Source organism: Sardina pilchardus, chromosome 1 (assembly GCF_963854185.1).
Source record: "Sardina pilchardus chromosome 1, fSarPil1.1, whole genome shotgun sequence".
In the NCBI taxonomy this organism is placed as follows: domain Eukaryota; kingdom Metazoa; phylum Chordata; class Actinopteri; order Clupeiformes; family Clupeidae; genus Sardina; species Sardina pilchardus.
The window spans coordinates 51,045,934-51,070,413 of record NC_084994.1 but is presented as its reverse complement, the minus strand read 5'-3'; the positions used below and the strand labels follow the sequence as shown (position 1 = coordinate 51,070,413).

General features: G+C 43.1%; 1 protein-coding gene across 1 annotated transcript; it reads right to left on the bottom strand.

Annotated features, from left to right (window-relative positions):
* Positions 1-318: 318 nt before the first annotated feature.
* ptk7a (protein tyrosine kinase 7a) lies at positions 319-24,064 on the bottom strand. The gene is made up of 20 exons (XM_062536589.1): positions 23,630-24,064; positions 13,626-13,919; positions 12,949-13,051; positions 12,036-12,226; positions 11,515-11,662; positions 10,842-10,972; positions 9,084-9,350; positions 8,754-8,893; positions 8,235-8,373; positions 7,894-8,013; positions 7,413-7,562; positions 6,987-7,125; positions 6,669-6,796; positions 6,293-6,493; positions 5,962-6,120; positions 2,907-3,136; positions 2,703-2,777; positions 2,470-2,621; positions 1,552-1,730; positions 319-1,259 (listed from the first exon to the last, which is right to left on the bottom strand). Exons 1-20 carry the CDS (start codon positions 23,760-23,762, stop codon positions 1,099-1,101), a joined length of 3,240 nt encoding a protein of 1,079 aa, XP_062392573.1. The 5' UTR covers positions 23,763-24,064; the 3' UTR covers positions 319-1,098.
* Positions 24,065-24,480: the final 416 nt, after the last annotated feature.

The following is a 24,480-nucleotide window of genomic DNA, read 5'->3' as shown; positions in this document are numbered from 1 at the left end:
TAGCGCGACATCACCATCTATTGGTTTGGGGTTTTTATTACGCATTACGCGCTATTCACATAAATAGAATGGGATGTACGTAGCCTGCATCACGAGCGACCAACCTTTGACCATCATTCTAAACTTACCCAAGATCACGTATTTTGACAATATTAGGCCTACAGGATTTTGTAGCCAGAAATTGGATCCCTTTGCACACCTTCTCGAAATTGATTTAGTTTCCAAGTGGCCCACGCACTCAAACTTTAGAGCCACTCTATGCACCTGCAATCATGCAGTTACGTAAAAAAGAAAGAATACAAAGTGCTCATTGGACTATGTCGTTTAATTGTGTTTGCAGAATGGATGTCATGACAGAGTTCTTTGAGATGGTAGGTAGCCTATAAGCTTAACGGTTATATTAGTGGACTCAGTCAAACATAGGATATACGTTTTTATACATGTTAAAATAAATGTAAAAACACTACAGTATAAAACATCAGAATGAAAATACAAAATGCATAAATGTACAAATCATTTTGAAAGTTAATAACATATGCTACTATAGAAAAAATCCTTCATTGAAACAGGCACTTAGGATTTAAGTGAAGTTCGGTCATAACTACACCTTTTTTATTTACAAATCTTTCCTGGGGAATTATTCAATGCATACAAAAATACATTTGAACAATATAAAGACACATAAACATAAACAGTACCTTTATGTACAATACAATGACATTTAAAAAGACCTTGAGGACATAGGCATGAAAAAATCCAGCTATATAAAATAAACAAAACTGTGATTTAAAATAAACAAAAAATCAGTGCATGGCCTTTACATTGTGTTTCACACACTATGTTCAAGCAAGAGAAACCTTGAACCACTGATAAGCTATAAGAGAATAATTTCACTGAACATCAACAAGTGAAACACCTTTGTAAATGGCATCTTGTTGGCCAGTACATTTGCATCACCCCATAATATAAAATAGGTTTTGGGGAGTCTTCCATGGTGGAAAAATAGAGTATTTCAGTTATGTGTCTTGTCACATACAGTAAAACACACACAGACACACACAAACAGAGAGAGGGAGAGAGAGAGGCACCATGGCCATTTTAGACTTTGCTTTCTGAGGGCAGCTCACTGAGGGCAGTAACAATGTCACTGAATGATACACGGTCTTTGGGGCTTGGGGCCCAGCAACGCATCATCAGCTTGTAAACCCGAGACGGACAACCGTGTGGAGGAGGCAACTTCAGCTTCCCTTCCTGAAGACCTGAAAGACCAATTAAGTGACCATATTTGAGACTCAAGAGTGCAACACTGCAAGATTGTTTTAACAGAAAAATTAACTTATATATCATCTCAACACAAACTTTGAACATTTTTGTCTCAAGATAGCCTCATTGAACCCAACAAATGAAACAGTAAACCAGGGGAAAAATGAGTTTCGTATTAAACATGAAGGCAAGAAGTCTCCTTAAAATCAAACTGAATCACAGTCGATTTAGAATAAATGAGCCGTGGCCCCTGAGCACTGCTAAAATGAGATGATGTACATGTCTCACCCTCTATGACCTTGTCATCAGCCAAAGGAGCATACGGAAGCTCTCCGAAACTGAAGATCTCCCACACAAGCACGGCAAATGCCCAAACATCTGTCTTGGTGGAGAAGTCATCCTCAAAGACAGCTTCAGCAGGGAGCCAGCGCAGGGGAATCCAAGCTTGTCGGTAGTGATGGTACTCACTGCGTGGAAAAGACCCCAGAACACAGAAATGTCAACAGTCGAAGGAACCTCATATTCTCCTTTATATCTTTTATATCAAGTAGATTTTGGGCAATTCATCCACTCCTTAAAGTTTCTCCATAACACCACATAAGTTTACTTCTGAGAATAGTCTTTATTCACGTCTTTTCAGTGTGCATGTGTATTACACCCTCTGATCACTTGGTGGCAGCACTTCTCAAGTCTGTGTGATCTGTGACCAGAAGAAGTCAGCTCAAGCAGCAGTAAGGAGTTTTGTTTCAAAAGCTAACTTGGCACTGATAAAAACAAACACTCGCCAACACTGACTAGTGTCTTTTGGCATCATAGATGGCAAAGCTGTCAGGTCGAGTCTGGAACACAAAACTAAATATACAGCCAAGTGCATATCCTGGAAGGCTAGTGAGAATGGCACATGGGTTCATCTCTTCTTCATGTTACCATATGCCATCAAAACTAATTTGACGATGGTACCAGAAACTATACTTTCACTTGTGCCATATGTTGTTTAATTATAGAACAGTTGGGTCCGTTTGAACTATTTATTAATATCTGATTGGGCAAGAGATATTCCACGAGTGGCAATCACTCAGATGCTAGTAATCACTCAGCATTTTGTATTGAATGACATGACAGTTCCATTCATTCAGAAAACGGCCATATTAAGCATCATCCAAGTGCCCCCTGTGTGATTTCAGAGGTAAGAGAATGGTGCTGTACCTGTGGTACACATCTTTACTCAGACATAGTGCGGATATTTTGACATGGCGTTTGGAGCTGATGAGACAGTTCCTAGCAGCCAAGTCTTTGTGCACAAAACGTTGGTTAGACAGGTGTTCCATCCCTTTAGCGACCTGCAGGCAAACTGACACCTGTGGAGTAAACAAGAAAAGGTCAGGAGGATGTCTGTGAATGTTTGTTCCTCTGTGTTGTGATAGCTGAACTATACTCACTTTTTGCTTCGTGCTGAGTACTTTGACTTTTTCATCTTTACTTTTGGAGTTTCTCAAGAACTGTTTCAGATCTCCCTGAAGGAAAAATATCATGGGAAAAAAACATTTGATTCTTAACACTTACAACAATACTTGACAAATGGAAATAACATGTTCGGCACAAATGTTGTGTCTTTTTCAATCCACTCTGGCCTCCATACTCACCATGTCAGCATATTCCAGGATCATGTAATGTGGATCCACTTCCCTGCACATGCCCAGAATGCGTGTAATGTTTGCATGGCAGAGCTTGGAAAACATGTCGGCCTCTCGACGAAACTCCTGTTGAAGCTGCTCGTCCCGCGTCTGCAGACTTTTCACCAGAACTACGGCCTCGTCTTCATCCTCACAAAGCTTTGCCTTGGCCAGGAACACCTCACCGAACTCCCCCTTCCCTACAGCACAGCAGAAACCCAAGCGTTATACACAAACATCACAATATTAACACACCTCTGATTTTAATGTCAGTGGATTTTGCGTTATTCATGTGTAGATAAAAATCTATTCTGCCACACTGAAAAGGTTTCATACATTACAAAGCTTGTATGTTTACACACAAGTTGCAGCCATCGCTATTCACACCTGAATTAAGATCAGGGATCTCATTCTAATCAGCCAATTAAAATCAAAGTATAGCCTGCATTGCATCAACAAACCCCCAAGGGACATAAACCTGATGATGCTGAAAGAAGATTGTTGTGAAAGATTACAAATGCCAAGATAGCTTATGGACTGACTGACTTTTATTTTCATTTTTATTTTTTATGAAATGACTATAATTTTAACAATCTTTTTTGTTGGTGAAGTGACCGTGGGTATCATGAAAGGTGCTTTAAATAAAATGTATTACTATTACTACTATTATTATTATTATCATCATTATTATTATTATGGTTTGTATAATATAGTATTGTTTTTGTTTTCATTAGGCCATTGACTGAATTGACATTATTGTTTTATTATTGCTATTCTCCTATATATTCATTGTTTATTTTCATTAGGTTATTGCTTGAATTGACATTGTTTATTGTTCATATTGCTATTATCCCTATAGTAGTCTGACCAATTTTTTAAAAATTGTTAAATTCATTATTGTATTATTTTTATTTGTATGTTGCTTCGGACAAAGGTTTCTGCCAAAGAGCAATAACCATAACCATATTATCACTACCTTGCTCCACCATTTACAGTATAATCTCATATAAATAATTCTCATTTCATTGTTTTATTTCTCATTAGGTTAGCGGTTAAAATGATTGTTTTATTGATAATATTGCTATTCTCCCTATTTTGTAATTGTTCACTGTTAATTTAATTTGTATTGTTATTTATTTGTATGTCGCTTTGGACAAAGGCGTCTGCTAAATAACCATAACCATAATCTTTGTTATTGTTAGGTTCATTAGATTGTATGGTTAGGTCAGAGAATTTTGAAGAAAAGGATGTCTTTATGACATCATCAACTAGTGATTATGACATCTTCACAATGGCCACCATGTATATGTCTATGATGGCCACCTTTTGTCAGAAAACTGGCAAGATTCTACCACTCTAAACTCTACTTCTGTTTGAAGACTACTGCACAGCAATTTTGTTTTTTACCGATTTAGTTTTTTGCCATTTTTAAACCTGAGGACCAATGGAACCAGTGGGATGGGAGGCCAGCATGGCTTGGCCTCTGTTGGACTTAAATTCTGCGCGTGCAGGATTGCAACTTGACGAGGAGGAGCCGATGGAGTTGGCGGTCAGCATGGCTCAGTCTCTGTTGGACCTAAATTCTGTGCCCACAGGATTGGAGATTGATGAGGAGGAGCCGATGGAGTGGGAGGCTAGCGGGACCCAGGCCTGTGTAGAGGCAGACTGGGGACTAGATGAACTAGTTAAAGCTCTGGAGTTCCTGGTCATCAAGTGAAGACTCCAGAGCTGAACTCCCAAGTCATCGCCTGAAGTGTCCTGAGGAGCCTGATCCCCTGATGTGAAGTTCTAGAAGAGCCCTTCATGGAAGACCAGCAGGACCCCGTGAGGACAACAGAGCTCAGCCCTAGCCTGCACCGACTCCGGGGAATGACCCATGTTTCACTCCAGCTATGGTCTGTCCATTTTGCTGGCTGGCTCCTTTGCTCACTGCTGCCTTCACCTGAGTAGCATCACAACCTCAGAAACATCACAACCTCATCACCTGGGTCCACTATATCCCCTGTCTCCTCAGTAGGCCAATTTAGGCTTAATAATAAACAGAATATTTTGTAATAAAATTCATTATCTTAAAAATAGTGCCTCTTTTCGTTTTATTGTTCAAACTGCACTACAGATTTGTGAGTTATCCTATGTAAACTGAGCCCTCCACCTTGACACTGGTCAAGTTTAAAAAGAGTAATAGAAGTAAAGGTAAAAAGGAGGTATACAAATGTAGCCTGGTCTCCAGACTCAATATTTTTACTTCCTGAAGAGTTTCAGGAACGGGTGTAACGGGCGTAGTCTTTGCGTTAACTTTGATCTTGTTGGTGCAGCCCATCAAATCACATCTTTCTTTACTAAACAAGGAAATACTCTCTACTGTACATGAGTCACTCTTAACAAACGGTGTCATTTGTGTCCCCAAGACATAATAAGTGATTATCTTGTATTGGTCTACTTGGGTTGAAACTTATACTTTTAGGCCTGTTTACAAAATGAAGCACATCTACTACATAAAACAAGGTTTATGTCCTCAGGGCTTATTGACTGTAAAATAATTGCAACTATAATGATTCAACTTTAGTTGTATATAAGTAATAAAAATGTTTTAATGTTTATGTATTTATGTATTGAATATTACAACACTGCCACTTACTCTGATGAAAATCCTTTTGGACACACCCTTTGATTGTTCCTTTAGTCACCTGACTCTTATGAAGTAGGATACATTTTCAGATGGAAAGTACCTGAGTAAATATCTCTCTAATCCCCACCCATTCATCCCATTACTATCACATTCTGTCCACCCTGTTACTCTCTGCCAGCCTTGTTACCTATGATTTTTATATTGATACTATCAAATCAACAATCATTTTGCATATCTTTGTGGTTACTTGCAGGAAATGAACTGGTAAAATCAAGTATGTTAAAAATCTGACCCAATTCCATAGAATTTCCTTTTAATTCTAAGAAAATGTGTTGAGATATCTAGTCTTAAAAATAGGCATTCAGTTCTCTGTACAGCTCAAAGCAGGCACTGTACCTAGTGTTGTGATATTGTTTAGGTTGGCTCGGGGGAAGTGAAGCTTGTCGTGGGTACTGTGGCGTTTGTTGGCATTTCCTGTGGCAGCCATGTTGGTCAGGGCGACCGCCTCCTGGATCTGTGCTGTGGTCTGGCCATTCTGCTGAACAGTGGCACCCCCTACAGATGTTGGAACAAGTAACATTCTTACAATCACAACACTATGGCCAAGGAATGAGCATGTTCTACCACTTTTGAATCCAGAAGAGTATCTGTACTTCAAACGGAAAGTGTGTCCCAAAGGTCTTCTGATCCAATAAAAGAACCCAGGAGCTCAGGAGCTCAGTCTCACCGTTAAGGCACTCCATCTCTGGCTCCTCCCCCTCGGCAGGGCCCTTCTGCAGCCGCTTTGCATTGCGCCTCCTCTTGCAGTAAAGCATGAGGCCCAGCACAATAATGATGTAAGCTACAGCTGCTCCCACCGACAGGCCAATGGTCTGAATCATCTTATACGGGGTTCTCTCCACTTCCAGTGCGTGTTGCACAGGCTTCTCTGTATCACACATTCACAAACAACAGGCAGCTTCAGTCAGCTATTCACTTTCATGTGTGCAGCTTGTCTTTGCTAATGGTACATCTTAAATAATACTCTCTCTGTTTCAGTATGGCATCACATCAATCCCATCGTTTTGCTCTCCACACCACTGGTCGTTAATGCTATTCCTTACCCACGACATAGAGCTCTGCAGAGGTGTGGCCAATGTTGCACTTATTCCCAGCGATGCAGATGTAGCTGCCTGTGTCCTCCATGCTCACATCGTGAATGACCAGAGACCCATTGGGCATGGTTTGGTGCCTGCCGAGTGAACACAATGTGATAAACAATTATGTTGAACTCAGTGAAAAACCCAAAGAAATCTAATTTTCCTCAGTCCTCAACACAAAAGAAATGCTCTGTGAAAACAAATAAAAGAGCATTCCCTGTAGAACTAAAATAGAAATTCTACATGCTACAGATCCAATCACAACTTGATCTGGAGTCTGACCTGCTCCTAATGGCCCTGGCGTCCTTCTTCTTCCACTGGATGTAGGGCGTCGGGTCTCCACTGGCCTGGCAGTGCAGGACGGCCGTGTGGCCCTGGTACACCGTGGTGTTCTCCGGCTCCAGCTTGAAGGAAACATACTCTACGGATGGGAAAGGCCAAGAGAGCATACATGCATACATTAGTATTAGCTTGTTACTGTATTAGTGTGGTGATGTGGTTTTAGTATTAGTGTGTTACCGTATTAGCGTGGTAATGTGGTTTTAGTATTAGTGTGTTACAGTATAAGTGTGGTAATGTGGTTTTAGTATTAATGTATTACTATATTAGTGTGGTAATGTGGTTCAGTATTAGTGTGTTACTATATTAGTGTGGTAATGTGGTTGTGCATGTGTGCTTTGTGGTTGGTGTCAGTGCTCCTCTTCCTACCTGCCACAGTGAGCTCCACCTCTGCTCGGATCTCCCCCTGCAGGCTGTTGGAGGCCACACAGGTGTAGTTCCCAGCGTCCGCCTGCATCACCTTAGAGAACTGAAGCGTACCCCCTGTTTGTGTCACCCACGGTGGGATCTCGCTGCCATCTATGGGTAACAGACAGCAATACACCATCATCATCAATCCCCACCTTCACTGTTACCGACTCCATATTACATTTTCTCACATTAACATCAATCTATCAATCTATCAATCTATCAGTCTATCAATGCCTCAATCTAGTCTGATTACATATTTCCGTATATTCACATGAAAATATGATTCAAATATTCATCATAACTACTTTCTGCTGTCTACTATGCTAGCAGTCCGAACGGTCAAGTAGCTGCACCATTCTATTCAAACACTGTGCAAGTCTAAGGTCCACAGTATCTTCTGTAGGTAAAGCAGGGCCACACATGAGGCTCTCATAATCACCAGATTTGATCCACTGGATGAGGGGGGCTTCTTGCCCCCGCGCAGAGCACTGCACACTGCCCTCCTTCTCCAGCTCCAGGCACTGGGACGACTGGGGGGTGGGCGTGAACTTGAGACGCTCTGTGGGACACGGAGACACACACACACACACACACACACACACACACACACACACACATTAGAAGACCAAGAGCTGCATTGCTTACTTAAGAGCACAACACTAGCGCAAACAGGAGTGATGCATCTCCTGAACCAGAATACACACACAGGATGCTGATGGATAAAGCCAAATGGCCTTGCCTATACAGTACATACACACTGGCGTATACGTTCAGCCTTACCTAGTACAAACACACTGGCGTATGCAGTCAGCCTCCCAGCTTCATTCCTGACCATACAGCCGTACTGTATGAGCTTGTCATAGACCTCCACAGTGTTAATGCGCAGAGTCCCATTAGGAAACTGCTTGAAGCGCACATCCTACAGGTGACAAGGACACAGGTGAGGTGAGGAACAGTGACAGTAACACATCAGTCAGAACAGTGCTATCTCAATGTAGATCAACAGTGCTATCTCAATGTAGATCAACAGTGATATCTCAATGTATGGTAGATCAACAGTGATATCTCAATGTAGATCAATATCTCAATGTAAGTAAGTCAACAGTGATATCTCAATGTAAGTCAACAGTGATATATCAATGTAGATCAACAGTGATATCTCAATGTAGATCAATATCTCAATGTAAGTCAACAGTGATATGTCAATATAGATCAACAGTGATATCAATGTAGATCAACAGTGATATCTCAATGCAAAACACATCTGAGGCAAACAATCACTAAAAGATTCTGGCCTACCTCGTTTTCAATAGGGGCGTGGTTTCTGTACCAAATGACCTCTGGCTCAGGATTAGCTTTAGCATGGCAGTGCAGGTACCCTGCCTGACCCTCTCGCAGGTCACTCTTCTCTGGTGGCTTCTGAACCCAAACTGGTGGTGCTGGAAATATGACGGAAATACATTTTAAATATCGCCACAAAAATATCTCAAGAAGAGCATTGCTGTTAAGTAAAACAATTAGCCTTCAGTACAATATTTGACATTGGCATGGCGTCCCAAGCTATAGAACTGTTACTGGTTCGCACACTTAACATGGCCATTTAAAAGTGAGATAGTCAGTCATACTTACTGGCCACAGTCACGGTCAACACCTGCATCTTCACTCCAGCCTTGTTCTGGGCCACACAGACGTAGTCTCCGGTGTCGTCTCCTTGTGTGGGGCTGAAGATCAGGTCCAGGCCCTCCTGGTGCACACGGCCCTCCTTAGGCAGCCTGGTGCCCTCCCGCTCCCACCACACCTCAGGCTCGGGGTGCCCTCGAGGGGCGCGGCACGACACCCGCTCCATGGAGTCGGCGGCGAAGACGCGCGACACGCTGTTCACCATGTCCTCGAGCTCTGCACACACGGGAGAGGAGGACAGCACTTTAGGGAGAGGGATCTGATGATAGTCTCATCTCCTGATCAAACAGCTCCCAATGTGTAGTGCGTACAAAAACAGTCACAAAAATAGTTGCGTGAATTTACAGGTATTTCATACATACAAGATCTGATCAACTGCAACTCTATTTCCAAAAAAAGTTGGGACACTGTTTAAATGTATATAAAACTGAATGTGATCATCTGTAATTCTCAAAAACTCATACATAGCCACAAAAAGGACATGGAGAACATAACATTTTGAAACTGACACATTTGACCATTTCATGACAAATATACGCCCATTTTAAATTTGATGCCAGCACCAACACTTTAAAAATTGGGACTGTGAAAACGTGCGGCCAAATAGAAGAATATTGCTCCTCAATGTAAAATTGTGAAAGATTTCAGAATGACATTATCTATAGTACAATCATTAAACTAGTCAGGGAGTCCAGAGAAATCTAAACAAGGGACGGCTGAAAAAATATCGGAGTGCTGTGATATTGGAGCTGGAGCTGGACCTGCATTAAAAAATGGACCCGTTTCTGTGAAGAACATCACAAGGGCTGGAAAACTTCAGATCCCCATTGGTGCTGAACACAGTTTGATGCTCCATCCACAAACGATGGTTAAAACTCCACCACGCAAAGAAGAAACCATATTTAGACATGACCTAGAAATGCCGCCATCTAATCTAGGCCTGCACCCATTTAAGATGGACTGAGGCAATGTGGAATACTGTCTTGTGGTGAGACCAGTCAAAACGTGTAACTCTTTTTGGGAATCAAAAACGCTGCGTCCTCCAGGCTAAAGCGGAGAGGGACCAACCCACTTGTTATTATTGCACAGTTCAAAAGCCAGCCTCAGAATGATAGCAGAATGATATATACAATATATATATCTACAGTATAATACTGTATATATATATGTTTTGAGCAACACATATGGTCATCCAGTCACCGTCTTTTTCAGAGACGACCTTGAATATTTCAGGAAAACAGTGCCAAACTGCATTTTGCACACAGTAGAGTACGGCTCCATGCTAAAGGTGCTCCATTGGTCCGCATGCAGTTTAGACCTGTCACACTGGGTGCATCATGGAACGCAAAACACAAATAGATCCCAGACTGAAATCCTACACTATGTATTGTGCAAGAATGGGACAACATTTCATTCTTAAAAACTCCAGTATCTGGTCTTAGTTCCCAAACATGTACAGACTGTGGTTAAAAGAGAAGGTGAAGCAACACAGTGCTGAACATTCCCATGTCCCAACAATTTTAACATGCCTTGCTGGCATCAAATTCTAAGGTAACATATTTTTCTAGTCCAACAATTGATGATTTAAAAATGATGCCATTCTGTTTTTATATACCTGTTACAGAGTGTCATACTGTAACTTGTTTGGAGACAGGGCTGTGTATGGTCATTAGAACTAAAAGCAAATGGAGGTTTGGGATGTTTTACCGGCCAGTCGCAAGGACGCCTCTAGAGCCACTGATTGCCCCTTTGGTCCTTTGCCCACACACTTGTACGTCCCCGTGTTCCGTGGCTTCACCTGGGTGATGAACAGTGAGCCGTTTCCCATCAGGAACACCCTATGGAGAGAGAGGAAGAGTCCAGTTCAGTCAGGTCAAGTCACTTTAGTTATATAGCACAATTAAAAACAACATCCTGCATTCAAATTCGCATACAGGTGGACGTTGACTATACAGAACTGGACGAAGGCAACAATGCAATTACTGTTAGAATGGAATGTTAACACCAAATCGTTCAAATTGAACTGTTCATAGAAAACATGTTCACCACAAGTGACACCTCAGGAGTTGGCCCAAAGTGCTCCATAAGTAAGTCCAAGAGGGATGATCAGCTGCAGAGGTGTTAAGATGAATGTAAGGGGAGATTCTGGTGCGAGATCCTTGAGCTCAAAAGCCAATCAAATGACAGCCCTTCATTCTGTGCTCCTGCAGCAGCATGCTGATTGGCTGGATTGGGACTCTAATACATTATGTATGTTTCCCATTGTTGTTCTCATAGACAGGACTATACACGCACACCAGAGGGTTTCCCCTTTGTGCACACATAGTGTGTCAAATTCAGATAAAACAAAAGGGCGTAAATGAAGCATTCAGGGGCATACCGAGACTTGTTGGCGACGGGTTCATCCTCGTGATACCAGACCACTGTGGGTGGAGGCTCAGCGCTGAACTGGCAGTGGAACATGGCCTCCTCGTTCTTGAGCACCACCAGGTCCTCTGGCCTCACCACCGGCTGAGGATAACTTTTATCTGCAGCAACAACAAGCGGCCATGACGTCAAGCAGTAAATCATTCATGGAAAGTCTACACATCAAAATTCAAAGTGAGGTAACTTTAAATTTAAAAAGGGTTTGATGAATAGTCTCACTCGCTATTTATATCCATTATACCGGGTATAGACAACCAAACCACTGGGCCCCATCACATTTGCATGGCCCTTGACGGCCTCCATATTTCTCCAAGACTTTTGAAAAATGGAAGGTATTCAATTGGTTGCTAAACTAGATGGCACTAAACTCTACACTGACTGTAATTATACAGTCTAACTTCTAACTCAGTATTAAGTCTACTTCTAAACTCAATCAGTGAAATGAACAAAAGCGAGTCTCTCCTGCACACTCACCAATGATGTTGAGGGTGAAGTTGAGGCCGCTGCAGGTGTGTCCAGCAGGGTTCTTGCCGCAGCAGTAGTAGACGCCGTTGTTGTCTGGTGTGGCACTAGCTAGCGTGAGCGTTCGCTCTTTGTTGTTGATGCGATGGATCTTATCCCGCTCTGTGAGATGATCGCCATCTTTGAACCAGCGGCATGTCGGCCTGTAATTGACAAAGGGAGAGTGTAAAAGTTCATGTTGTCTACCACTCTCTTCTTGATATGTTGGCACATTTCCACAGCTACATGATTATGCTTTCAAGTTTACAGTATAATCCTCTGTAAATACCAAGCTACGCCTACGAGCTTTGAAATTTGTTGCAGTTTGAGCCTTAAAATACAGGGCCGGATAGTAAATATTATGGGGTCCATTATTTGCTAGAGATACGTCTGTATGTTAACAATTTCAATAGCAGACTTGCTAATGGAAGTAGCATTAAATCAGATTATTAATTATTATAAAGAATTCCAACAAAGACCAATCTCATTCAAAATGAGAAAATGTGATAATAATTATGTCATGTATAGATGATGTATGCACAACAAGTGAATGTTATTCAGCATATTGAGATATAGTTTAACACTGTAAATAAGGTGATGCATTAACATTCCTCGTCAGTTGGGTTTGTTTGTACCTATGTTAGTGGTGCCTTTATGCTACGTACTGCCTGAATGTACAGTATATTGTTATGTTGGAATGGAAGAATGAAATGTCTGAACATAGATGGCTATGTTTACAACTAACGTTGTTATCATAACAGATAAACGGTCATACCTCCTCTTCTATTTGCTAAACCGTGTATGTGCACAGGGCCCAGAGGGTGCCGTATTGACTTTAATAAAACAGCCAAAGGCCAGAGAGCGAGGAAAAGGGGGGGATGCTCACCGTGGATGCCCATCAATATTGCAGCGCAACGTCACAAGGGAGGAGCTCTCGATGTCTGCCTCTGAAGCCGGTTCCTGAAGTGTGACTGCACCGCTCTCCAGCCCTGAGGAGATCAGAGGAGAGAAACAGATACAGAGAAAAAGACAAGAATGAGAGACCAAACGAATAAAATGGCTATTCCTGAGATGTGTCTGTTGGTGTGGAAAACCGTGTTCTGATGACCAAAAAACAAATCCCTCCACTTCTGCAGCGCGTCTTTAGAACAGGCTGCGGGAACACTTTTGCAGCGTGTCTTTAGAACCGGCCGCGGGAACCCTTCTGCAGCGTGTCTTTAGAACAGGCCGCGGGAACAGGGGCCTCCTTTAAGCCCACTCACTCACCTTTTTATTTGCCATAGGCAGCTGGACACTGCATCTCAGGCAATTCATCTTGGCAAGGCCAATGAATGAGACCTTTGTCTGGGCCTCGAGCTGGCCCAAAATAACTTTCTCTCAAGCGGCTGATGTTTAATGTTGTGTAGTTGTGTGTAGAGTGCTGAGGGGCACAATCAAAGCTGATGGCTTGCATGTGTGTGTTTATGAGCACCAGGGTCTGGGGCAGAGCGTGGGGAGGGACATGCTGGTCAACTGAGCGGCGAGTTCAACAGGGAACTTCCCCACAGAGAGCGGCCCACTCACATTTGATATTGAAGGAGGCGTTGTTGGAGCGGGATTCTTCTCCTGTGGCATTGATGAGGGCCACACACTGGAAGTTTCCGGAGTCCAGGGTTCGATCCACGGCGGTGAACTTCAGGTTCCCGCCCTCCTGGTAGCGCCTGTCCGTGTTGGTCACGGGCGCTCCGTTCTGCACCCAGGTGTACGCCACCTCCTCCAGACTGCTGACCTCACAACGCAGCATGGCACTGCGCCCGTGCAATGCATCCTGGGACTTTGGCTCCTCACTAAACTGGAGGGCAGCATGTGCACAGAGTACTGGAACAAAACACAGAAGAGGGAAGTGGGACCATTATCAAGTATCCAGTATAGCTGTACACAATAGAGTAGAATTCACATTCACCCTGCCCACTTGCAGGCTTGCACCGACTGCCTTCATAGTCATTCCTGGATAGAGTGATGGAGGTATAGAATGATGGAGGGATATAATGATAGAGTGATGGAGGTGTAGAGAATGATGGAGGGATAGTATGATAGCGGTACAGAATGATGAATGGATAGAGTGATGGAGGTATAGAGTTATAGAGTGATCAAGGTATAGAATGATGAAGAGATAGAATGATACAGTGATAGAGAGATGGAGGTATAGGATGATGGAGGTATAGAATGATGAAGAGATAGAATGATACAGTGATAGAGAGATGGAGGTATAGGATGATGGAGGTATAGAATGATGAAGAGATAGAATGATACAGTGATAGAGAGATGGAGGTATAGGATGATGGAGGTATAGAATGATGAAGAGATAGAATGATACAGTGATAGAGAGATGGAGGTATAGGATGATGGAGGTATAGAATGATGAAGAGATAGAATGATACAGTGATAGAGAGATGGAGGTATAGGATGATGGAGGTATAGAATGATGAAGAGATAGAATGATACAGTGATAGAGAGATGGAGGTATAGGATGATGGAGGTATAGAATGATGAAGAGATAGAGTGATACAGTCGTAAGCAGCTCATCAGCAGATGTACTGGGCCGTGCTGCCCCATGACCCCCCCCCCCCCCCCCCCTCACACACACACACACACACACACACACACACACACACACACACATGAGCTCACTCAGAGCACTACTCATGCAGCCCTCGTCCTCTTGCAGGTGTGCTGCAGACAGGGCCTTGCACCTTCACATCACTTGGCATTCTTTAACGCCTGCTTGTTGAGTGATGCTCCGCTGTATTCTCCACTCCACTACTGACCTGATGGGACCGTTCTATACTGACCGTTAAGGAGTACGTCTTAACAAGAAGTCTTTCTAATGAGAGAACAGATGCACAAGCTTCAACTGTTTTTTTAGTTCAGACTTTGTTTTCCTGCACTATCAGAAAAATGTCCTGTGTTGCCAGCTCTCCAGCAGCAGCTCCAGCACTCCCCCAGAGCCAGACAGGACAGCGACAGAGCGCTCCCCCTCCCCCCTCACACACACACAAAGTCCTCTTGGGCCTCAATTGAGCCCTCGCAGGGAGAGGACTGTCCATGCTGAGGAGGGGAAATGAATGCAGTCTCTCCCGCAGAGACAATGGCAACGCCGCGCTACAGAAAATAGAAAGGGTGGTGGCTAGGGGCACACCAGAAATCATCTGATTTCTTTTAGCACTCTCAGAGCAAGAGCTCTGGCGAAAAGCTGGGCATGGTCAGTCTGAGAGATCATGGCTGATCTGTTTTGTTTTTTTTTACTACCGGACAAATGATGCATCGTTCGGTATCATTAGAATGTCCACTTTCAAGACTCCTGGACCAGCTGGAGAACTCTCACAGCACTCTCACGGTCTGTCTTAGAACATGGCGTCATGCCTACTGTAGAACTGCAACAGAACCCACGCCTCTGTCCTCCACCATGTTGACAAAGCGAAGAGCCTTTACACTAAACATCTGAGAAGAGGAAATGCTACTGGAGTGCCCTCCTCCCGACTGGACAGATCTCCATCCTCACCGATGCTGACCAGCGTGACCCTGATTAAGATGAAAGCCGCTCTGTGTCCCAAAGGGAGGCCTTCTATGAGGCTCCTGCAGCAGACGTTGAAGGCTGTCTCTCTCCGAGCAGGGAAACGGACCTAATGAGCACCAAATGAGCACCAAATGACCGCCCTCCAGGAGCAACTGCTCTCAGCTCTGGGCCACAACAACGGCAGGCTTTAAAACACTTTTAAACTTCAACCAGAACAGGGAATTCTAGGTTCCCACATAAATGCATGCAAGAGCCTCAAACATATGCCGCTGTCTCAAAGACAACTAACTACACACCACGGGGTATGCAAATGATCCCTCCATGTGTGCTCTATAGCCAGATAGGGAGATGTGCGGGGGAGAATTTCACAACATCTTTCCTCCTGTCGACTACAGGAACACAGAGCTCTTTGCTGATGTTCAGTGCGAGGTAATATTAGCCCACAGAGACTGTGTTTGCTCTCTACAATTTCAAAGATGTGAAGAATAACAGGACAGCGTAAAACAACAATGGAAATCCCCAGGCACTGCTATAACAAAACATCATTCATATTTAGTGAGCCCACTGACCGGTGATGCATGAGACCAGAATTCCAACTTCACTGACCACTGGATTTTTGAACTGACCAGAGTGGATCTGGATCCAATAGAGACAACGCAAGAAATAACGACAGAACTGGTTTCAATACTGAGAGGATTCAGAGTCTGAGACGACGAGACTGATTCACTCCATATGACATAGAATGCTGTCTGTTTCAGTTCAGCTTTAATCAGTCAAAAGTTAGACAGCTGTTCGTGGACGCAATATTTTAAAGCCAGTTCTCCGTAAATACCTGTTCTAGGCAGGATCCCAAACCTCTCTCTGGATTCTTGAGGAGGAATTTACAGAGCGCGGGACAAAGGTGGCATTCATGGTGCGCTGCATCTTATGCTCTACATGGGAAAGCAAGGAATGTTCTGGATCATAGCAGATGAAAAGATACCTATATCTACATATTCTGCTGGCACACGGCTGGGATGGAAGAGCACATGAGATGAGCAGGGTCACAGTGTCAGCAGGGGATTACACATGTGTCTGCTGCCTTGACAAACATGTGTACAAGTCACACAGGTCGCGCTCCTTCTGCAAATTCTAAACTTCAACGATTGCTGTTTACTATCCTATCCGCAGATTTGATGAGCATTTTGCAACAAGCTAGCTAATACTCAAAAGCGATATGAATACATACTGTATATGAACACAGTTCTACTACACAATGAAAGAGTAATGAACCACAATAGCACCTAGTGCCATATCATTGTCAGCTTCCCAAGTATCTGTGACTCAAACTAATTGACTATTCTATTCAACAAGAAGACCTAATTTAATTTGTAGGACATTAGGCTTCATTGAATTAAGACAGCCTTCATGAACACTCCCACTCCCTGTTAAAAAAAAGAGCACAGCTTCAGCCATCTTGTCCTCTGCCTACAATTTGATGCATGCTTTGTAATGAGTGTCGGCTCACGCAAATTCTAAATGTTACTACTTAGCAATCTGAAGTTGAAAACTTAAATTGCACTTTGAACATGATGATGTTTGTGATAAAATACAAAATCTATTACTATATTCTAATATCCATTAATGTCATTTCATAACTGAACAACAATTAGCTGGTATTTTATTCTTTGGTTTCCCAAATGTGATGTCTTGTGTAGAACATGTCCACCTACCCAGTGAACAAGGCATTGGGGCCTAATTCACACATACTGAGGTTATGAGTAGCTTCACTAGAGCCACCGAGCATGTGAGAACCAGTGGGCCATTCATAAACAAGCCAGCACAAAAGATTTCTCAAGACATCGGAGCTTAGTCATATTACTTAGGAGAATCAATCCCCAAAGGACCATGGTGATGTTGAGAAGTGGCATGCAGTTCAGATCAAAGTCATCATTACTCATTTGGTGTATCTGCTGAACATTACAGCATTATGTTCCGGTCAGAATAAAGATGGCAATGTTTTAATACTCGATAAACAACATTCCATCAATCTTTTTTATTTGTGGCAATGGAGAAATGGTTGCCTATGGAGCACCGATACCTCTACAACTTCTTTTAAATTGATTTTTCACGCTGATATAGGATAACCTGGCATGTTAATGAGAGAGGTTTTCAGCCCATGCCACCCTCACAGGCTTAGGCCCTACACTGGTCCTCTTATCACATTCAGCTGCTGTTGTGCTTGTGGTAACCCAATCCACTAGATAATATAGCAGTGCAGCCATTGGAGACATTGTTAAGGAGACACCGTGGCCTAGTCTAGGGTGTGGAGGAGGGAGGTTGGCTGTTTTTGCAGCTGCTACACCCACCACCATCACGAAACAGCCTTCCAGAGGACATGGCCCAACAGGTGTCCCTATATGTCTTTCCTGCGTAAATCAAAACGATGTGTGGGAGTTGGCATATCACGGTCCATCCCACACAGGTTCTAGGTTGCAGGGGCAGGAGGTGGATGGGTAATGGGACCGTTAGTTGGAAAACTTGTGCAAATCCCTGACAATTAAAGAACAGTTGGTCAGCCACAATATTAGGTACCAACATGGAGGGAACATTAGAACTGGCCATGAACTGAAATTATCCAGGCTTGTGCGCTATGGACATAGCTGGCTCAAGTGACCTGATAGCCATACTTTGGGATTATCTCTGTCGCACTGGATGCTCACAGGCCTTAGAGTGTTTCCATGCTGAAATGCATTAGCTGGATGAAGAGGGTGGATATGAGTGACGAGAGTTTTGAGAGCTATGAATAGAGCTCTCTGCCCAGAATGGTGCAGAAACAGTGAAAAGAAGGTGGGCTAGTCTACATACTGTGTGTTGGACTACAACACATCACCCAGCAGCCACAATGTCTGTTTGGCAGCCCAAATAAAATCTCTGTTGCAGCTGTGCTTCTCAGTGTGTCATCACACATACGATGGCACGTGTTCTCTCAGGCCAATCATTTGTTGTGTTCATACTGCACAATCCCCAAGCTCCTTTGCTCATTCCATTTTTATCTTTGATTTTTGATTTTTTTAAAAACTATAGAAGAACCAGGCTTATCTCCAACTTAATCAATTCGTCTACCACTACAACCAATATGCCATGACTTATGACAAATTCAAGAAGATTAATTCACACAAGAAAATTAGTAATACAGAGTTCCATAAACCCCCATTCCACCACCAACCTCTACAGATCCTGTGAGTGACTCCCCTCCTTACAAGACCGCACAGACCAACATGGGCTCTATTCATGGGAAGACATTAATGCATGGACCATAGAGGCCCACAACACCAAAGCCAGAGTATTCACATAGGAAGGCACATAAAGGGCATCACAGGGGAGAGGAGAGCAGTGACCTCTGTGACCTGTGAGTGTCTGTTGAGGTGGAAATGGGGAGAGAACACAAGAAAATAATCCAAAAGAAAGTCTTTATATCTAAATATATACTGTAAAACATAGTAAAACATAGTAGTATTAGTGTAGTGTAGACTTGGTCGAGATTAACCCCTCGCCTGCTGAGTAGACCACACCTAAAGTTTTAGGCACTTGTGGCATCATCCAATTTCAAACCCTTTTGTCTCAAATCTGCTTGTTTCTGTTAGGGTCATGTAATATAGGATCTACAACAACTTGGGGCCAGTGTTTTGCCAATTCAGCCTATTCAACCAAGACATGAGGACCTACAACTCAACTCTGCAATAAGGTTCCATGACCATTTCTGACGCTGATAAGCCTTTTGTATGTGCAAACATGAGAGATCAGGGGGACACCGTGGTGAAACTGGCTGCAGTGTCCACACCACACTTGTACCCACGGGGACCCGGGTTTGAGTCTGACCCATGGTCATTTCCCCATCGCGCCCCATCTCTCTCTCCTACTCACTTCCTATCAATCTCTTCACAGTCCTATCATAATAAAAGCAAAAAGGTCCCCAAAAATCTACTTAGAATTAACACATTAGAAACAAGAATGAGGGAACCTCAATGGACATCCAAATTAAGGGGTGAATACTCTGGCAGATGGGCTTGATTTCTTTCTATGTTCTGTACTATTTAGGCTATCACTTCTGCAGATTTTTATATCAAGGCAAAATTGTAAAACAGCAACCTTTTACAATTGTGCTGCTTTCTAAAGACAGTGCATAACAAAACACAAATACATAATATTAATTTCACCCATGTAGAGATCAGATGTATTATAAATGTAATATAATATGCAATATCAGATGTAATAGAAGGTGTCGTATGCCACCAGAATAAGCCACAAGAAGAGAGTATACTGAGGTCATGTCCTCAAGACAGACTTATCTAGCAAACAAACCACTCATGTGTGATACATTATATGCGTACACATATAGGTATCCTGAGGGTTCTTTCCTGTTATGAAACACTTAAATAAAACACTTTGTAGATAACCATTTTCATGTTGTGCTGAAGGAACGTCTTGGCTGTTTAGGAAGAGAATGCTGCAGTGCTACTAAATTCAGCAAGAGAAAAGGGCAAATGACAAACATATGTACCTCAATTTAATCACAACCTCATTCTGATGTCATAACTAAACAAGAACCACTTGTTCTCAGAGGAGGCCTCAAAACTCAGACTTGCTCTGAAATCCAGTCAAACTGAAACATGACAGCACAGCACTTTTGTGAAATCCAGTCAAACTGAAACATGACAGCACAGCACTTTTGTGTATCTCCCACAAGACTCTGGTCACCCTCTCCACCTCTCTGTTCCTCATGCTGCTCCCATCATAGAGCCCTGGCCAGGATGCAGCCATGCTGTGGCAGGAGTGGTGTGCCCACACAGTGTAAATCAAGCTCTTATTCACTATTGTGTGGATCTTACGCTAAGCGCACACTAAGCCGACTCCAAAAGGCGTGAGCTGGACGAGAAGACGTGAAATAAGGAGAAAGCATACTTTTAGATCCACTCATCCCAGAGCCAAAACTCTATATCAACCCGAATTGCCTCTCCTTAAAAGGGAATAGCTACGGCATCTTTTGGGAAAAGATAGGCGAGCTAAACAGCCATTCAGAGCAACCTGTTTCCCATTGGCTGTGACACCCAATTCCACATGTTGATTCAGCAACAAACAAGCCCACAGAGCCAATAGAACGCACATGGCCATGTGTTGGGCCATGGACGCCAACCGACCGGCCCACAATGTTATCAGACATCCAAGCATCGGCTGGGCATGCACTGGGCTTTAAGGTCCTCATCAAGAGGGAAGACCACCAGGGACTGCAAACATGCACATGCTGAAGACATTCCCCACTAACCTCTTCAGTGTGCACTGTGCAAGTCTGTACTCACACTGCCAATGGGACATGATGTGGCCAAATGGCTTTAATCTGGAAATGTTAAGAAGGGTCTTTATCTCATTCTCTCATTCTCTCTCTCTCTCTCACTCTCTCTCTCTCTCTCTCTCTCACTCTCAATTTTCAAGTCCGGTCACCAGCCATACAATCCATACAAAATGTAGACATAGTGCATTCTGCAAGTAAAAAAAATTGGCAACAAACTATTCTGCCGGATATCTGTGATCTCATTCACTGCAAGTAGCCTTCAGAATCACTTCAGGACACAAAATAACATTCTCACCCATCACAATTTGACCATGTTTCTCCACAAAAATCCATATAGTTCCTTTTAGGCACCATTGGAAACAAATGAGCCCAAAAAGTGTACTGCTACCTACTCCCATCTCCATTCACCACTGTCATTTTAGAAGGACTTTATGCGGCTCCAGTGTCCTTTTGAAATGTCTGTTGTGGAAGTGATCTACTGTTCAAGGTGTCTGCCTTATCTTGCTACATTTACTACAATAGTTGTAGAGAAGTAATAAAACACTTGAGGCTGTGTGTTACTATCATTAGCATCATGGCTTTGATCTCTCTTTCCCATTATATAATTAGATCAATTCACTTGGAAGCATGTTAACTGACACAATCTACGCTCTTGTTGGATGCAAATTCCTTTAACTTCCACAAGTCAGCATATGGACATTTCAAATCCACTTCCTGGACACTGACCGAGTACAGACAATGAGTACATTTTACTCCTTAACAGCTCTCTCAGGCTTTCAGGGCCTTGCATGTGCCAACAGTAAGCATGTTTCATAGGACTTTCAACTTTCATCTAGGCTGCTACAGCAGCAGGCCACTGCTCTATCATGTTCACCTTTTCCATTATGGTGCACTACTAGGGCTGGCAGACACAGAGCGACTCAAATTGATGCGGTCATAAAACTTGGGCCACAATAATGATAACATCATGATGCAGAGACTCTGTGATAGATACTCATCTATGATTCATCACATCGTGGAACTAAAGAGGAAAAATACCCCTAAAGAGGCCAAAATGTTTGTTTTTTTGTCATTTAAGTAATTTGATATACAAAATATGTCAAGTGTAACTGTGTTTCTGCACTGTCCAACATGTTCTCCCTGTCAGCTTTTTCCCTCACTGCAAGTTTATCCTCAACTGATATACACCACCACAAGTCATGTGACTAGTTTATGCCAGATTTGTTGGATCCATAAATGGATATCCATGTAGAGCACATGCATGTTTTAATAAAACATGTGTGTTTAATGCTACAGCACATCAACTATGTTGGACATTCTGTCTCAGCCCCAGTCTATACTCCACTTGGTGAAAATGGTTTAAGATCATACCAGTTTAATTCCCCCCTGCGCATGGCATTTCTCCATGACTATTGCTGAGGGGCCCCTCACCCATGCCAGCTCTAATTACCATGACAAAAAGGGGAGATGGCTCCCCTAGGTTCTAAAGATCAAGCAGAGCCCTCAAGTACCTGTGAATCAGCCCTGGCCTTGGCCTTTTATCTTCCAAACCACTATGCAAATATCCCGCAATTTCCTGCAAAAACCCTGAAGGAACCAAAACCCCCAGAGAGTAGGTAGAGCTACAGACAATACACACAATTATTCCCAACCCCCAAGTATTCCTTTTGAAGCGAGTTTACCTGTCTCCACGACCTGGTTGTACATGAGAGAACCTGGACAAAACTAGCCTATCCGACCAAGAAACATAACCAGCAGAATGTTGGTTGTGACTGATAGGACTAGAAGGCGGAAATCAAAACACCGAGACAGTGCAATTTCAGTCTTGATCCGCTTGATCTAGGCGATCTATACGATCCACGACCCAGGCCTACCTCCGAGAATCAAATTCGGCAACTTCACCCCCACCCTCCTTCACCACACACACACACACACACACACACACACACTAAAGGCAACAGCATCCCAGCCGGTTTCAATTCAAGAAACAGCACGCTGAATCAAACAGCAGCGACCTAGCCAGTAAGTCTACTAGGCTAACTAGTATGGGTATGTCGAGATATTTCATCGACTGTTACCTGTAGGCCCATCTATGTTACATTATCCAAAATGCGGAAACGCACTGATTAAGGTTTTGGTTAGCCTAACACGTTTTTTTTCGTAGAAAAGTTCCTACACAAATAAGACAGCATTTAAACACAGCTATTATGCTATAAATTCTATGTCTGTGCGTCATTAAGAAGCAAATCACGTCTCTTCACTGCGCTGTAGTCTGGCCAAGTTCGACAGTTTACGATTCTGTCAATAGACAATAAAATCAGTTTAGAATTTGGTAACTGATGCGCTATTGTTTCCTCCCCCTCCACGTCTTTGAGACTCCGCGGCCCCTGAAGGCTTCGCTTGGCGCACACAGACTCATTGTACGCTACACTAAATCCTGGGAATCAGTTTTCCAATGAAAAACAATTAAACAGAAAATGTAAATTACACAAATCAATGTAGTCCTATAAACTTGCCAGCGCACAATGCAATTGCCAACTAACACTGGACATCCGCTACAATGTGATTGTTAACAGACATGCACTCGTTCATAGAGTTCAAATTGTTACCATGTTTCTGTTGTCTTCAAAATGGTTACGATAGTTAGATGATGTAAAGTAACACTTCTAGTTATCTTACCTTCACTGAGCAACGCCAGGATCGCGAAAACAGTGGCTCCCTTTGTCGACAGCGGCACCCGTACATAAGGTAGTCTATTCAACACCAATTGTCGTCGGCGAGACTGGCCCTTATCTCCATGCGATAAACTCATGTTTGCGCGTAAAGAAATAGTCGATCGGACAAAATAGTTTCAGATAGGCTATGGGATATGAAAGAGTTAAAAGAAATCTACTGGTGTGCAGTTGGCTAAATCCTTGAATATTCCCACTTGTTCCTGCAACCATTCATAAGCGAACAGTCCAGTATAACTCTCAGAAAGCGCATGTGGCCACAAGTCTATGATGTTTCACCATAACTTGGGTAGAGTTGCCAACTGAAACAAGGATTTTTTCTTCTTCTTTGCGGGTGGCTGTTGTGAGAGCAGGAAAGTTCGTCCCCTTCTCCAGCATCGCGTTTCCCTCACTCCGCGCCCCTCTGATGAGCAGTTTCCGGTTTTGGTGAGGGGCAATAGGTAGACCAGGCAGTAGGTGGATTCTCCCGACAGTGAGCCCAAGATATAGGGCAATTATCCAATGATGCAAAACGTGTTAAAGGAGACTTCACTTTTGCAATGTAGACTATAACTGCTCTGCAACAGCACAACAAATAACGAAGTGGGGATAGGCTGTAGACATGAATCAAAGCAAGAAATATAGGCCTTAAAAAAGAGTGAACAATTATACTTAAAAAAAGATGCCATTGATGCTGGAAAGAAATAGTAGCAACACTTCTAAGGTGTCCATTTCGTTGCATGACTCCACTATCCACATTAAAAGCTTAGCCTAGGCCTAGGTGATGACACACACACTGAGGTCATCATCAGAAGTCTC

Bases quoted from the DNA above. Each gene is read 5' to 3' on its own strand.
- ptk7a (XM_062536589.1), bottom strand. From the start codon at position 23,762: ATGAGTTTATCGCATGGAGATAAGGGCCAGTCTCGCCGACGACAATTG. The intron at 7,563-7,893 runs GTGATTATGAGA...TGTTACCCATAG, and splicing joins CATCCAGTGGATCAAATCTG to ATGGCAGCGAGATCCCACCG. The intron at 6,494-6,668 runs GTAAGGAATAGC...TGTGTGATACAG, and splicing joins TGCAGAGCTCTATGTCGTGG to AGAAGCCTGTGCAACACGCA.